The sequence below is a fragment of the Anopheles arabiensis genome, chromosome 2, assembly GCF_016920715.1.
Source record: "Anopheles arabiensis isolate DONGOLA chromosome 2, AaraD3, whole genome shotgun sequence".
Lineage (NCBI taxonomy): Eukaryota > Metazoa > Arthropoda > Insecta > Diptera > Culicidae > Anopheles > Anopheles arabiensis.
Window position 1 is genome coordinate 33691700 of NC_053517.1, and position 17979 is coordinate 33709678.

The window sequence follows — 17979 nt, forward strand, 5'->3', positions numbered from 1 at the left end:
ATACGTGTAAAGGTTTACTTTTGAAAACGGGTGCAAAAATACACTGGACACCGAAACGGTCACGAACGAGGAACAAAAATGAATCGTAAGAAAACGGTAATCTCTAACGACACCGCTCCCTAAACCATCTAGTAAAACATCGAAAGCCAATCCAAAATGGAAGTAAAAAAACACTTTAAACTGTATCGTAAAAAGTGGCCAAAACGGAAATGCCAAACTAATTTCGTGCTTGACGACATCAACAAAGTAACACTTCCCCCTCAAAACAAAATAAAATTGAAAATAATGTAGATTTTTCCCAAACGCGTTCCGTTTGTTTTTTTTTTTAGCTCATGAACGATACAACGATCGTGTTGATCGTACAGTATCGTGTGATCCCCATCTAAAACAGCTACCGGTTCAATACTTACGTAGCCAAACTTGTGATACAGCAGAAAGTCCTCGGCCGACTGGCCTACTTCGTCACCCTTCCACGAGATAAACTTCGTCTTAAACACGTCCAGCACGGACGCGGCCGAACCGGTAACGTTGATCAGAATCAGCCCCAGGCAGCGGGAAGGATGGGCGAGTCCGAACCGGGCCAGCACGTTAGCGCCCGCACCCTCCCCAACACCGATCACGTACTTTACGTGCAGGAAGTCGAGCACCGTGACCAACTCTTCGCCCAGCAGCTGCAGCGATGGGAACTGGAAGCTTTAGGGAGTCATCAGGAAAGAAGTATAGGTGAAGAGAAAGCGTTATAAGATGGAAGATGGAAAAGTTTTAGGTTAAAAATTGCTATTCAAAGTGTTTTCTATTCTGTAACTTATTTATTTAATAAATTCTATCTTGCATTTCTATATTTTTATGGCATTTATTATCAAAAAAAATAGCATTAATGTTTCAAAACATATTGCAAGATTTGTTTTCTTATTTTTTAACCATTTTTTAATTTATAACAGCAATGATTAAAATGACAAACGCCGTCATTTTGCCAATGACGTCAATGAAAAGAGGGCGCCTGGTACTTTGTACATAACATTGGGTGTATATTGAATCAAACGGCCAAACCAGGACGCTTGCACAAAAAAACTCTCCAATCATATCACACAAATGAACCATATCCATTATAATAACTTATTTATTTCATCATCAAACGGAAAGCTTCAGCTTCCAAGTAAATCCCAGGCAAAAAGGCAAAAACCCCGTAAGCTTCAGTAATAATTTGTAATCTCTTCATTGCTAAGCTCATATTCATTCAGATGATATACATGGATACTACTCTCCCTTCCCTTCCCCCCACCACACCCCTGTCAATATACTTACGAGTCGGCCAAATTGGGCGCATTATCCGCATGGCCGGGTACATCGATGTGAATAAAGCACGACCGTTCTTTGATTTCAATCATGCACGCACTGTTGACGAACTCCTCGAACGATGAATCTACCCACCAGAACAAGTGGTTGAAGGCAAGTGCAAATGAAGAGAAAGACAAAAGTACAACATATAGACACGCACGCGTACACATTAGTAACGATGGATGGGCTTTTGCTCATTTGATTTTTGGCGCCTCGGATACTTACGGTTCGTTCCCAGATCGTGCACGGTAAGGAAGACGGCTCGCTTTTCCTGTTGTGAAAGATCGCCCTGTGAAATGGGAGAACGAACGAACAGACAGAAACACGAGCTGGCTTTAATGGCAAAGCAATACGAAGAAAGTTGGAAAAATACGATCCCATCTAAAGGGAAGTAGCAAGTTAGGAGCAAGTTTATTCATTCATCCAGTTTCATTTTGTTCCGCTGCTCGTTCCCTGTTTGCACTTTGCGCTTTTCTAACATAGTGTGTTCGGGTAGAGGCGTTACCCCGGTAGTGAGTGTACGTGTGATGGCGAAGAAACCAACGCCCAGAGACAGTGAGAGTGAGAGAGGGAACAGCGAAACAACAGATCAACGGTATAAGATCTGCCCGAGATGCGGCAGGAAAGTTTTCCGCCACTGTAGGAAGGAAAGTTTTCGCTCGGAAATGTGAGCAATATGATGTCCGTTAAACAAAGCTGAGTGAGGTAGGGTAGGGTTTGGGGAAACTATATCACCCGTCATCGTGGGAAAGTTTTGTTTCCGAGTTTGTGTGACTCATGAAAAGCAATCGATGGAAGAATGTGCCCTTTTTCGAAGCAATATATTTGTTTGCTTTTCGTGTTATTTTTTGTTTTGTTTTGTTTCTTGCTTTGTCTTTAATTTTCTTCACCGCGCTGAGCAGGGATGAAGAAACTTGGGTTAAAAACAAGCTCAATAAGTTTTCTCTATCAATTTTATTTATCTCACAGCAATGTAAACATAATTAGTGCCTGTCCCAATGAAAGGGAACGGTATGATAACAAGGATATTGAATCGGGCTACCATCAAAAGTGGAAATGGGAATGAGGGTTTCGAATATAGAAACTTAAGCAATAATCAAATATAGGTTTTCCAATGTTTATGTTGGACGTTTTGAAGTCAAAAATAATGCGTTAATTTTATTACATTCATGGCTACTAAATGATGTTTGAGTCCTTTTTGTAGCTTACCTGCACTGTGACGATGATTTCACCGCTCTTCTCCGTATTAACTGCATAGCGCTGTGGGATAAATGAAAAAAAAGGAACAGAACAAAAATTACTATTAAATAAACGTTAAGCTTGCATCGACGAACTTCATTTGTACATTTATTACACCCTTCAGCGCACATGTCAAACTTAAGCCGATGTTAACATTAATCAACACCCAGGCAATATAATTGCATTACAGCCCTCTCGTGTCTCTCCCGCTTCATTATCCCGTGGACCCGTGGGGGAAATTATCTTATCACATGATGAATAATCGTTAACGAAGGGTTTATACATTCATCAAACGAAATCAATATCGCATCATAAAACACAGCCCGCCCATACACACGGCCCTGCATTGAGGCACTCGTCGTGATACAAACACGTCCGAGTCCGCCCACCCAAGCCCAAGCCGGGATGGATCGATCGAAAATTGCAATCAGCAAGCGGCCATTACATTCAAATTGCATCCTCCACTGCAGACGACCGATGGTGGAAGAAGGCTGGAGTGAAAGGGATCCGGCACTCTGCATACAGTAATGCGATGCAGAGGATGCTAAGTTATCTTCAACGAGATACTTGATGCCGGTTTCACACGTTGTCACAATCAGGACGGCAAGTATTGAGATGAATGTTACATTGCCAGTGTCATGTTTTCCAACTCAATGTAAGCATTCGCTCAGTGGAATGTATTAGAACCGGTGGCAGGCGAGCATCGTGCAGGAATTCTATTGAATTAGATTATTGAACTGCATTTAGAGATGCGAAATAAAGATGAATCAGATTCCCTTTTATTATATTTTTTATTGTTGAACTAGTTACTTGGTTGACCCATATTACTTCTTTCGATCACCTTTCAAAGTATGGCTTAAAATACGTTACATACTTGCTTTTCTATAATGCTTTAAAGCAAAGCTATAGAAGGCTTCATAAAACATGAATGAAAGCAGAATCTCCTAATCCTAATCTGCTCATCCTATGCCACACCTATCCATGACACTATCCATTCACAGTGCAATCAACGATAAATCTCAATGCCCCAGTTCAGCTTGTCAACGAGGGGCATCACAAATGGTTTCTGTTTACCATGCGAAATGCTATATTTCTCTGGAGAAAATCCAGTTTTCCAATTTCATCTGCTTTTTTTCCTTTGTTTGCCGGTGTACAATTCACAACACAATGACGGATGAAGATATACTGCTTCCTACTACTCTCTTATCGCCAAAGCTTTGCAGCTCTGACGGTTCAAGATGCATCTGTAAAGGCATCTGTTTATATGAGACTTTAACACTGATGAACCACACCATTATACAGATTGTTTGTGTTGCCATTTACAGAAAAAAAACCAACACATTTGCGTAGTGCCGATTTTGCACAATTCCATTAAGTCACTCGAATCAATTCCTTGCCCATGCACATAGTGCCGTCCATATTTCACTCGCTCGAGTGGTACTGCTATTGAAAATTTATGAAAACTCCTACTCGCGCATTGTGCCCGGATTGGATCCGTTCCGGTGCGGCAGCTCAGCGACTCCGATTCGCACCGCCCTGGGTATGTGGTGAAGGATGAATAATCCATGAGCTAAATCAACCGGATCCATCTGGACGCTATCGTACGATAAAGGGAATGTGTGTGTGTGTGTGTGTGTGTGTTAGTTGGAAAGCAACAGGAAAAGCTATACCCACTCGAATGCATTGTTTCATTTGCATGAAAAACTCAGTCACTTGTAAAAAGAATTCTTGCACTTTCGTTTCCCTGCTCTGCACACTTCGCTTCCTCCCTCCCACCGTACGTTTACCCATGCTCGCACGGTAATACAGGTATTTGAAACATATTTTTCGCATTTACCCGTCGTCCCATTTGGCAGCACAAACATAAATCGAACGCTGCGTTACGATGCTATGAAGCGAGCGGTTCCGGTTTTCGCTGATGCCGTCGCTGTGTGTAGACTCCGCTTTCTGCCGTGCGCTTCGTTACGGGAAAGTTTTCGCCTCGGTCACTTCGCACACAGTTTCTTGGCTTCCCTGTTTTATTTAGGGTCAATTTTATGATATTTTTTTGTATTCTTATTTATCGTTTCACTTTGTTGTAACTCAACTTGTTGCGCTTCTGTTTACCGGACGGGCGTTGGGTGAGGATTGAAAGTTCTACAGAATGCTCGTGTTGCCGTGCTTGTTTGCAGCCACATTACAGATAAACACACAAATATACACACACACTTTACAATCCACTTTAAGGGGTGCTTTCAGAGAATAAACAATTATATCAATCTTAAACACTCTATGATCTTTTTCTTTTTTTTTCTTCTTCTCTATGATCTTTTGATTGATATTCCAATGCTTTGCTTTATTTTGTTTTATTATTTTACCATATTGTAGCAATCATATAGATGAGTATTGTGTTATGATTTTTCATCAAATGATTTTTCTTATTTTCAATTTGACTGATAAACGATATTTTCAATTGATTTAATTTTAACCCATATTATGCAGCTAATAACAATAAATAAAAAATTATGATGGCTGTCTTTATTAACGCTTTTTTTATAAATTTGACATCATTTTTGTTCTGTAATTGTGGACAATTTTGTAACGAATTCGTAATTGTAATGTACACAATTAATTATAACGCAAAAACATGATAATTAAAGATAAAATATAAAAAATATCGGTCATTGTTCTAATACCATTTAAATGACATTATGTATTGTTAGATAATGTTTCCTGCTTTGGGTGGCTGCTTGGTTCATACGTCCTGAATAACCTTGTCAAAAAAAATAAACTTTTTTCTCTGTTTCCTATACATCCCTTACAAATACTTTCCATCCATCGATTCCATCGAACACTTTCACAATTTTACATTCCATATCGAACGTTGCACACCCACACACAAAAATGCGCTTTTTTCCATTGCTCTCGGTCAATATTTGAGTTTCAATTTCATCCTCGGGCCCGCATGTTTGGCTCGTGCGCTTCTACCATTTCCGCTGCTGCACCCTGCTAGCAAACAATCAACCGCTCGCTCGCTACCACGCTTCCCATTTGTTCAATATTGACAGCCACATCGGAACCCTTTCACTTTCCAAGCTCACCACACCTGAGCGTCCTTACTTTCGCTCGTCCTTCGTGGCTGCCCGGTGGGTGGGCTCATTTTAACAGCAAGCTAATATTTATTTTACAGCAAGCGTAAACATATGCCTTTGCACAGCGGGCAACAACTGGCGAATCTTAACGACGAGCGAGCGAAGGACGAAGTGGACGCACACGACGGACGATCGGGAACCTCGTCACGAAAAAGTTTGTTAGGCGTGAAAGTGCAAGAACCCGCGTCCCGCTGGCCTTTTCCGTTACCGTACCGTACCGATTCGATTGAATTCGGCCAGGAAATGCCTTTCAGTGCCAACGTCAACAAGTGGCCACTTATCGAGGTTCCATGTTCAACGATGCTTCGTGCAGTCGGGGAACAAGAAGCCGAAGAGCTTCTCGTGTGAGTGGTCGTTTGCTGTGGCGCCGTTGCGATATGCAATCACCGTTCCATCGATAGACTTTCGAGCACTTGGAGCACATTTCGTTACGTGACTAGGAACGTTTTGCAGCACCGTCACGGAAATACACGACGGAATGGCTCTGTGTACGGCGGGGCACCACGTCACCGAAGCAAGGTGCGAACCGGACCGTAAATGGTGCGCCTGGCACAGCAAACGATAGGCTTGAAGCGTTCGTGCCCATTTCCTTGTGTCCTCGATTTAAAAGCGTCGTCTATTTTTGTTTTACCGGTTGCGATTTTGTTTAGCTAGTGAGACTTTCTGGTAGTGTTTTTTTTTTCAATTTATTTTGTTCTCTCATCTTCATTGAGATGTTTTCCTCCACAATTTTTTCCAGTCCTTCCAGTCACGAACAAGCTTTCGGTGTTTAAGCTACGTCTCGATAGGCATCGCGGATGGAACGGAATTAACTTTAACGATACGAACGGGTTGACAGGATAATAGCTCATCTGCATAACAAAAAGGGATTGAAAAAAACAGGAGCGTCTTTTCGAGCGATGGAAAGAAATGGTCTGTGGCTGACAGTTAGACAAAATCACTCGAAAATAGCCCAGAAAGAAGCGAACGTAATGGAGTGATTAATCAGCGTAAATGGAGATTGAGTGCTCTCGACCCGGCAGTCACTCACTAGGCAAGTTTAATAAAAAGTCGTCAAGCAACGCAATGCATAGGTAATGAAGTGTTCAGGAGCAAAACAAAAAATCGGTGGAAATGTTATGGTAACTGCTGTAACTGGGCAGAGAATTTAAAAAAAAGACATAACAAAAAATTGTTAATTGTGATGCATTAGCATAACATGAGCTAATGTGTTTTAATATCAATATCAATTTACAGCTTTTATTTATTGCTTCCTATCATTTGAGTCAAAGTCATTATGGTGAATTTAGTTATTGACTACAGATCGTCATTTGATGATCGTCGTTTGATCGCCAACGTTTCCCTTTGATATGTATCTGGTCTACTACCGGTATAGTTCCATTTCGAACAACCTTTCCCTTAGCTTTTTTTGGTTATTTATTATCATTTAGCAACCTTAAATGTTGTTAATAGAGTAGATTTTTGAGCACAGTACAGCATAAAATGTAAAAAAGGAAAACTTGTAACACTTACTAAAAATTGCAAAGTGTATAATGTTGTTTAACACCAAACCATCATACACATCTCAACTAATTCATTTAAAACAGTGTAGGGAGTTTTTACTTAAATTTGTTTGAGCTGTTTGTTTCTGAATTAAATATAGAATCTAGTTTCAGCTTAGCTTCAACTTGCTTCATGATGAGATAAAATTTCAAAAACTAAAATTGGATAAACATAAACATTGAAACAAACACTCAATTTATCCTATAGCCTCGAATTGCATGAATAGCTCAATTCAATCAAAGTTGGGAAATTTTCTCTAATCCTTGTTTTTGTTATGGTTGAATTTCATTTATCAATCCAGAGCAAACAAACCTACTGCTCTTCACCGTTCAATGGAGCTGCCTAACACCGCACACATCACAACTGGGACTGCACTTGTATGAATTATGCGAAAATGCACTTAACCGCATCTCGACGATGGTTTCATTCCGCAATCAAGTGCTATAAATAAAGTACCCTTGCTCGTGTAGAGAAAACACCCACACACTCCAGCTCTCCATCAATCGCATTTAGTGAAAACAACATCTTCGGTTGCGTCTCTCCACGCTTCACTGCCACCAGCCAAGCACAAACCGAAATTACGACGCAGAAAACTTCATTTCCGATCAATTTCCAATCAACGAAAGTTCGTTCGATCGATCGAAAGAAAGCTAGCTTGGGATCGGCTACCGTCCCAACCTAGGCGTGACTGAAGGCTGTGGCGTGTTGACGCCTGGCAGCTACATGTGCGTCCGTGCCAGCCGGTTTATTGGCAGCATGTGCGTTGCAATGAACTTTTCAATTGCAGATAATTGCTTTTAAATTAAATCGCTTTTCTCGCGCTCGAAGCCAGTTAAGACAGGCAGGCAGTGTGCACAGCAGCAGTGGAGCGATTCCAGTTGCTAGCAGCTATGAGCTGGCCAGCACTGCACGGAGCTGGCTTGAGCCGGATGAGGAGTTAGTTGGTGATTTGGTCGCTTCGTAATTTGTAAACACAGTTTGAGAAGTTTCATGCTTTTAAAAGAGTAGGAAAGATTAAATGTTTTATAAAATGAGTAAAAACAATATCTGATTATTATTATTAAATTTTGCCGCCACCTTAAAGCATAAAGCATGATGTTTGTTTTACTTGCGGCTTCTAGGTTACTGGAATAACCACAAACGCGGAAATAAACCTATTTATAAACTTAAACATTTCAATTCAATCTAATTGTTTACGCTAACCCTAGAACTGACTTGGCCATGGACACCAATAAAGCTTAATTTGCTATTAAAACCATACACCATTAAGCAGCTCAAGTCCGCGGAACCACCCAAAAAGCACGGAAACATTCTTCATCAATCACACAAAGAAACTGGCGAGTGAAAACAATCTCCACCACGCTGCCGTTGTGCCTCGAAGAGCTTCTCGAATATCACATTTGTAAATGACGCCGCACGGTGCCTCATCTTAACCATCTTAACCGCTCACGGTAAACATCTTTGTCTAGAGACATCCATCAAGCTGCCACGTTTCTCGTCCTTTGGCAGCGCGAACGCACCACGCAATCACCGCCGCACGCCACTAAGCAAACACGATTGTTCGCTTTCCAGCCCGCTCTTTTATGTTCGCTTAATGTTGGGCTGCTTTCATGGTCAATAAATTGCACCACATCACGGCTCGCTTGCTACGGAGCAGCTCACTTTACTGTACTTTACGCGGCGAAGGGCGAAGGGCTGGCAAGAGTGATGAACGCACCGAACACCACTAATAACCCGAAGCGTTTGCGTATAATTGGAATTGGAATTATGATTGAAGCGATACTGTTGCTCCCGCTGGGCCAATGCGTAATAAAACGTAAAGCATCGTTTGCGTCACTTTCGAAAGCACAGCACTGTGAATCTCACTAAGGCAGGTATTGATTATGATTCTAGGGAAATTAAAGCAACTGTAAAGTTCACCAAAAATAATGCCACTGCCACTATCAAACTGATCACACACACACACGTGTCACACACGATCGCGAAGAACTTTTCGACCGCCTTTTGGACTGGGACGGATCGCCAGTTGCGTTGATAGTTCAGCAAAGACTGAACGGCCAGCATTTGCGCATCGTCTGAGATTGGTGTGAAAACCTCCCGCAAGCCCGCTAGCAAACAGCAGTTCGATTGATTTGCATTGCCCCCCCATATTGGAATTGAAATTATTGGAATTTTCATCGCCCGCTTCTCCCGCTGCTCCCCTGCAGCTCGGTCAGGGTTACACTCCGCCTCCGCCTGACCATCCTGATTGGAAATGGGCTTCCCATCCGTCAGCTTCCGCTCGATTGGCAGTGATTGGTTGAAGCGTGGTGGTTGAACGTTTAAATTAGCTCCACAAATCATCATCGCCGAAGCTGGTTGTGTTTTGTTTTGTGTGGCGTTCTCTGTCGCTCTTTCTTGTGTGCGGTCCATTGGCCCTGCATCATGGCACAAGCGAACGTAAGCTAGAACGGAATGCATGCGCATCACTTCCATTTCGATACTATTTTTATGCGTCTGTATCGTTTTGCTTCGATGCGGGGCGATACAAATTGGTGAGCAAAATTCAATCAACACTCCCTAACCAAGCATCGTGCATTTATCAATGTGTATGTGTTGGTGGTTAAATGAGGTGAAACGTTGTTTTTTTTGTCTTTGGTTTGGAAACAACCCACAATGGCACAGGCCTGTCGCGGTGACCCCTGTGTACACTATACCCGCCAAACAAAGATGGAAATTTGATACCACGCGTATCGATCGGCAACGGCCAAATGGATCCGCAAAAAAATGACACACCCAGCCTACGGCCTAGGGCTGGAGGCTTAACGTAGCAGGACGCTTTTTAGGACGCTTTGTTCTCCATCTGGAAAGGTTGATGATGGAAGGGGGGGAAAAAGGCCGTTTCCCATGGCCATATCGCTTACAGCCACCACCGCAGTACAGGTTGGGATACTGTCCCGGCAAATCGTGGGAATCCCTTCGGATTAATCAATTATCCATCAGTTACTTCGGTTAAGCCAAAAGGTAGAGCGTAATACGAGTTAAAGGGGCCACGGACCGGATACGTACCAGTTCGTTAACCTCGAGCTTAGCAAGAAATGGTGGTGAGCGGAGCCATCTGTATCGGAAGAGGAAAGCGGGCGAGCATCGAAAATATCGAATTTCATGCATAAATGATAGCTGATAAAGTAAACCTTTTTGAGAAATGAAGGAAATCCGATGGGAAAGGAAATTTGTTTAGAGATTTGTTAAGCAATTTTATTGCAACAGAAAAAAAAATTGTGAGATACTGCTCTACTAATAAATCATTGCCAAGGCACATTTCATAGCTATAAAAAATCAAGCATCTTCCTGCGACTGCAGCAACTTCGGTAATGTTCAACACTAAAATAACGAACATTCATTTTATATAAATATCATTTTTGAAGTACGAGTAGCACCTATCTGAGCAGAATTGATTTAGGAAAATTGGTCGATATCGGGTTACATCATCGAGATCGAAATTTGTCTCTATCCTACACCTTTCAAGCAGCCTTATGATTTTTCCGATGACTATACGAAAAGCGCATCATAGATTCTGTTTAAATGGAGAGAGGTGCTAGCATCTCATGGATTCCAATATGTAAAGAAGAACCATTTAATAAGCAATTTATACTACAGCCTAAAGTTAAACGTAATTATTAAACGTAAAACGTAATATATTACGTCGAAATGGGTTCCAAAGGCTTACTGCCACGTCCTCATCATCTGGACTCATTTATAAAAATGTGAGCTTTTTTTAATCCAGAATAATCTTAACAAATCTGTCAATAAATAATGTTGTACATATATGCCGTAACAATCTACATCGATTTAAAATTATTTTTAAATTACCCGTTTTCCCAATCACACCGTCTCCCCGTGGACTAACTATCCGGATACATAACACTAATAAGTCTCAAAAGCCTGTATAGGCCGGAATGGCGACATGGGGCGTTACGTCAAAACAAAGATTATTTATTTTGATCTTTTTCTCTTTTTTTGTGTGCTTTTGCTCATATAGTGGACAGTTTTGCCAAATTTGAAAGTCAGATTTTTGCAATGGCCTCGCAAAAAGCTGTTTTCTTCAATTTACTTTTATTTTAATGGAAAGTTACACCTTTCGATCTTAGGTGGAAGTTGAATTGCTTTTGTTTGATTACTATCTGAAGTTCAATTCATTGAAAAACAACAGTACAGTCCATTTGGTTAGTAAACAAACAAAACAATTTGACCAAAACTCTACTTCCCTAGCAACTGGAATCAATTTCGCAAAGGCTATAGAGCAAAACTTTGTGCAAACAACACTTTTCCGCATGGAGATAACAAATTAAAGCCCCGCTAACAACATTACCTAACCACATTATCACAACACTTGATGGATTTTCAAAAACGTTACACACACCACAAATTAATCAATAGTTTGTGTCGATAGTTTGTATCAAATCAGATGCCGTATGAGTGATGTCCGTCGCTGTGTCTCAAGTGCTGTCGCCAAACGCACTTGATGCGATAAAACGATCGCATGGCAAACCCACCCTTCTTCGATGGCCCGACAGTAGTTGCACTTAATGTAAAGTGCACAGGAACTACAATGTCAATACTGGGCTGTTGTTATGACATTTCGCACTATCAGCTGCTGATGTTGCATCATTCCGAATAAATTGCAATCAATTAAAGTACGCGCTGCTCGATGCACTGTGAACAACAGTATTGCTTAACAAACACTTTTACGTTCCGCTTTTCACTGTCCGTTTGTACAAAAATAATACAAGACACTGCTGTAGATGCATCACAAAAGATCAACCACAATGACATTCATCGTTATCATCATATCTTTTTATCACTATACGTCGACAACCAGCTGATGTGGTACGCATTGGATGATTGCTTGGTTTATGGTTCAATCGCGTAAACTCATTCACTATCCTTCACGTACATTTTGACTACTCCTTTTCTACCCGTACCACAACTTCATTCTTTCTCAATTCAGTCAGCGTAACCATGCCCTCAACGTCATTCGTTTTTATTGTTCACTTCATCCATCCACTTGTCCGAGTCACAGACGCACCAGTTTGAGGAGCAAAAGAAAAGCACGTTTTCTGCGAATGAGTCGCAAAAAACTGCTTCTAGTGTTAAAGCTTTGACATCATCGTACATCCCCAAATACATCTTCCATCCGCAGTAGAAACAAAGCTGCCTTCAAACGCATCCTCCGCATCCATCGTTTAGTATCGTACCAACCAGCTCAGCGGACCACGTTTACCCGAGGATGGGGTCACATTCAAACATTTAGCATACTGGCCACGTTCTCGTTGTGGTCGATCGTCGTAACGAATTAAGGCATCGTGAAGCATCGAGTGGGCGAATGGGCACGCGAGCAGATGAAGAAGCAACGCAATCGTCAAACATCAACACTGCCAGCCCCAATGGTGATACTCGTAATGGACGTGATTTCTTTGCGATTTGATCGATCGTGCAAACATGCTTGTCGCCGGGCCCGCATCCCTGCCCGAACTGCACACACCTACTCGTTTGTGAGTGTACGTTCGGCGAAGGTTAAGTTTAGTTGTCTTAACTTGGAAAAACGATTTATTGGGAAGATTGTTACGTTCAATAAGAAACCTGTCAGCTGTCAGTTGAAGCAGAAGCATCTCGTACTCATCGTTACGATCATTGGTTTCGACCGGTTTAGTAAGCATACTGACAGCCGTCCGTCTACGTATGTTGTGATGTGATCTGCATGTGATGTGTTTGGGCTTTTTTCAATGCTTTTTTGGTTTGTGAGACATACGTTTTGTTCATTGAGCTAGGCTAAGCTAATTCGTTAAATTATACCATATCGTCCATGTCTTTTTGAAATGTCATATTGTGATACTAAAGTTAAATATTTAAATAATTTTAAACCATTGTTTGAGTTAGTTAATTTTGTACTGATATTAGCTAGGACCTACAGCACTTTCGTTTGCTAAGTTGTTTATTAATTTAAACTTTTATACGACTCTGCTAGACCAGTAAGGACCACTTCTTTGATTGTTGAATCTTCTTCTTCTTCTTTGGCTCAACAACCGATGTCGGTCAAGGCCTGCCTGTACCCACTTGTGGGTTTAGCTTTCAGTGACTAATTGATTCCCCCCATAGCAGGATAGTCAGTCCTACGTATGGCGGCGCGGTCTATTTGGGGATTGAACCCATGACGGGCATGTTGTTAAGTCGTACGAGTTGACGACTGTACTACGAGACCGGCTGATTGTTGTTGAATACCTAATCTTTAATTTCTCCGAAAAGCTTTTACATGCAACCAGTTACCATGTTATTTACGCTCCACAAGGATGCGAAAGACAGCCTCTGTTAACATTTTCAACAACTCTTGAGCTCGACTTCTCGTGCAAAGTAAAAAGCAATCCCTAGTAGTCTTAAGGCGCTTTTATACCCGCCTACATTATGTATGCCTTCGGTCCGTTCTTCTCCAGCACGCTCTGGGCGACTTTATTCAAAACAGGCAAAACGGCAAATGGACAGAAACCCACTTCCCATACAGCGCCGATGCCCCTCAGAGACTTAATGATGAAAACTATAACATTCATCCCTAACGCAGCCTAAAGACATGATGCTTGAAAGCTTCTTCAGGCTAGAATATGCATAAGCATGCACTTAATTACGGGTGGAGCGTTTCGAGGAAGCTACCGCTCGGAACTACTGGCCGGAGATTACCAATTTCCGGACTGTTCATCAATCCTCACCCTTGGGAAACAGGGATGATTCTTTGCAATGGGTGAGTGAATTTGGTAATCAATGATGAAATGTAGTGCCTCTGCTTCCTACAATTTGAAGCTTGGTTCACTTCATGAAGATCGTTCAAGAGATCGTCCACAGCTACCAGGCGTCTCCATGACAGGAAATGCGTCTCCATTGCACACGGTCACAAAATGACTCGGCTTGATTACATACAGTACGGTGTTGAAATAAACCATCTGCTTGCAGTGATTTATAGAGTGCAGCAAGAGTAATTGGCTTTGCAGTGGCTGTGAATCATAAATCAGTAACCCATTTGTGATGTGACTGTGAGAAAAGCGACGGCAGGAGCTTTTGTCTTACCAAAAGCTCCATGAATACATTACCCTTCCCGGTCTCTTTAATCGGTCACATTTGTTTTCACTTTAAATCCGTCAAAAAACTCACACGTACACACATACGCAAGATATGCGCTGCGAAGCGCACGGGTAATGATAAACAACAGTATCGTGCGTCTAATCGCTTCCACCATTTATCAGCCGATCAGTCGAACCAAAGGTTTAGGTTTCCCGAAGCCATAAAACGGCCAAAGACAATGGCCAAACACGAAATAATCGATAAGCCCGCATCGTGATTACGGGCGGGCGTGATTCGAGTTGACGTACCCGCAACGAGGCACAAGTACGCGAAAGGGGTAACAACCAGGAGCACATCATCATCAATCCACGGTTCGGAAACACATCACAGTTTCGGATGGGATGGGAGCTGGTTGTCTTCGTTCGTATCATTCAATTTAGCGTTTGTCAATAGGGGGAATAGGCGCTAGATAAAGCAAAAAACAAAATGCAATCATAAATATTATATACACATTTTCAGCCCTCGCCGTTTACCTTGCCGTTGGCTCACACTTTTTTGTTTGAAAGTTTCTCCATCAAGCTAGTCGCGTGCCAATTTTTCACGATGGATGGATAACACTTTTGAGGGACCAAACAAAAAAGCAAAGTTATCAGGACACTTTCTGCTCATCTCGCCATCGTGTGACGTTCTCTGGTTTAATATTTTTTGCACAACATATTTTTTTTTCTTGCTCTCTTTTCCGTTTCCATATGCTTTGGTTCCATTTTTTTTTCTTTCTTCAATCGGTTCGTCTACGTCACTGTAAAACTTTTTCACAGCTTTCATTTGCCTTTGCCGTCCTTCATCCTGGGGGCACTTTTTCTAGGACAGTTCCCTTTTACGGGCTTGTTTCGTGTTTTTTTTTTCTTCTTCCCATTCACATTCACTCTGCCCGGGTATCAATTCTCCATTCGCTGTTGTTGATTATTTTTCCCCAGCCATGGCACTTTTCCCTACCCGGAAAGACTTCCACAAAAGCATGCACTGTTTGAGCCGCAAACAGTGTCTGCTGCTGCTGCTGCCGCATGCACAAAGCCTAACATTCCCCCCCACTCCCTCCCTGGAATGCGCTTCAGCAACATCAGTGTCGACCTCATTTTGTAGCCTGCACATTATGAGTGCAGAAAACGTGCGCTCCCTCCCTCATTCCCGTTGCCTTTGGTAGGCTTTTTGTGCCGCCCTCGCTATGCTGGAGGGCGATACAAATATTAAACTCGCTGCAGAATGCTCGTGAGCATGGCGTCACAGCGTTCGCAAGGGTCTGGTGTGGTTGTCATTTATCATCTCATCGGGTGATGCGAATGGCACAGCGTACCATGGATGAAATAAAAAGGGGACACCGATGGTTTAGGGATGTGGAATCGTTCGCCGTTGGGGAAATCGACGGACAGAATACACACCAAAAAGGGAGCGTTGCTTAATATTGCTTGACTTTCTTTCTTTTTTTTTTTTTGTTATTGTGCAGACTATTTGTATAATGCTGGGCGTTCAGCGTCCTGCATATTAAAATGATGATCATTCATCGTTAGAACCGTGCCCGGGTAGCTTTAAATGATCAATTATTCGTTTGCTTTCGGTGGATTTGGAGAAATGGCAAGAGTTGCTTCGTCTGTTATTATAAAGTTTTCGAAAGTTCATTTGCTGTTCGGTGGTGTATTCCGTGCACTGGTTCAATGCATCAGCATCAACGAAAAATCGATTTTCCATCCATGGGAAGATGGAACAACAGTTTTATCAACTTTTTGACGGTGATACGCGTTCGGAGGAAAACTAATGTTTAACGGCGAACATTATCAGCATGCAGAACCGTAGGACTGACTATCCTGCTATGGGTAAATCAATAATTCACTGAATGCCTAGCCACCTACTAGTGTGTGGTAGAGACAGGCCATGACCGACAACGGTTGTTGTGCCATAGAAGAAGAATTATAGAATACATCAACGATTGAGGTTATTATAGATCCAGTAAAACTGTTGTAAAACAATGCAGAAAATCTTATTTTGAATTATAATATTTATTAAATTTAGGAGGAGCATCTCAAAACTAACATATTGCTTTTATATATAATAAATATTTTAAAAATAGAAAAAAAACTTTGTGAACGTAATACTAAATTTGGGAACTGTTTTGAAGAAAATGAAGATTTTTTTATTAACACAGTTTATTCATTGACGCATTTAGTATCGCATAGCTGTGATAATCTTTTTCTAAGCAACACAAAAAAGCTGCTAGGACTAGGATTCCATTCGTAACTATTACTTGTTTGGTAGGTAAAAAAAAACCCTTTGCTATGAAAATTTTTACGATTTTGGCTAGCTTTTTTACATGGAGTTTCACTGTTGGCGGCTGAAATCATCATTGGATACAAAATCACTCGCAAAAATTGCCTCATATTTGCAGCTTGGATTATTTCAGCCTTGATCGATCAGGTTAGTTCATGAATGATTATTATTATTTATTTTAACTGAACCAAATATAGTTGGTCGAAGAAGGTTAACAACTGTGTGATTCGATAGTTTCCAATTCGAATTAAAAGTATTATAACATTTTTCATAACGTAACTGTCGAATGAATGAACAACCCGGATAATGACTATTATTTCACTGTCTGACTGAAATTTCAGCTTTCTGCCTTAAAATATAAAAAAAGGGTAAAAAATAGAAGTATTTATCGATATGGTCCATCTCTGTTATTAAAAAAAATAATGGAACATGTACAAATCTAATTTATTGTAATTAAGAATTCTGCGCTAATACAAGTAGGGAAAATTTTGGAATGTGATCTACTGTAAGACTTAAACGATCACAATCACAATCTGACAAATGGAATAAACCTAACAGCGTAATAAATAAGCTAATAATCTCCTGAGATCTCTTGACATAATTTATCCTAAAATTAATTAAAAAACACTTTTTGCTCTTAACAATATGGAGGATAGAACGTCAGGCGAAACTTGCGCCCAATTGAAGTTCTTCGTTTATTCACCATACTATTGGAAAGTGTACCAGAATGCTGAGGCATTAAAAACGTAAATAAACATAATAAATAATCTTTGGCTGGGTATAATGCTGCCTTAAAAGCTGTAATCAATCTCTTGATATGTTATCAACTCTGATATCCTGCTGCATTTTGTACAAAACCTTTGCAGTCTTAAATATTCCTTCATTTACTCATACCTTTCTATTTGCATAGCTACTTGATTAGCAGTTGGCTAGATTAAAAAGACAAGTAAAGGCGCTCAGAATAAATTCCATATTGTCTAGCATCTTGTTCTCATGTTTTTCTGTGTTTGGTTTTTGATAGTACCCATTCATTCCAAAAAACGGCGCAAATTGGCACCATGCTGTAATTGCCCCAATCGATTATAGCAACACCTATTCAAAACAACATACCATTGCAACCCTACAACGTAAAAGCCCTTCTAACAACATCCCATTCATCTGGAGTTTTCGAGCGAAAAACTGTTTTCATTTGTCTCGTCAACCAACCAACCAACCAACCATTTTGTATCCTTACGTTAAGTCAACCTAAACGGAACACAGATTAGGTGGCCATAAAATACAACGTGCCTAGCGAAAGAGAACCAAGCGAGCTGCTGCT

At 41.1% G+C, this 17979-nt stretch overlaps 1 protein-coding gene across 10 annotated transcripts in view; it reads right to left on the reverse strand.

Moving 5' to 3' along the window:
• Positions 1-17979, reverse strand: part of LOC120894758 (uncharacterized protein ZK1073.1) — a 42134-nt gene that overhangs the window by 5970 nt on the left and 18185 nt on the right. For 7 of the 10 annotated variants that reach the window (XM_040297550.1, XM_040297547.1, XM_040297548.1 and 4 more), the window contains exons 3-6: positions 2548-2598; positions 1564-1627; positions 1306-1423; positions 411-693 (exon numbers count right to left, since the gene is read on the reverse strand). In XM_040297550.1, coding sequence (XP_040153484.1) covers positions 411-693; positions 1306-1423; positions 1564-1627; positions 2548-2598 — 516 coding nt within the window. Of the gene's footprint in view, positions 1-410; positions 694-1305; positions 1424-1563; positions 1628-2547; positions 2599-4414; positions 4809-9158; positions 9304-17979 lie in introns of those variants that run through there. The other 3 variants (XM_040297553.1, XM_040297552.1, XM_040297551.1) reach the window with 3 other exon arrangements.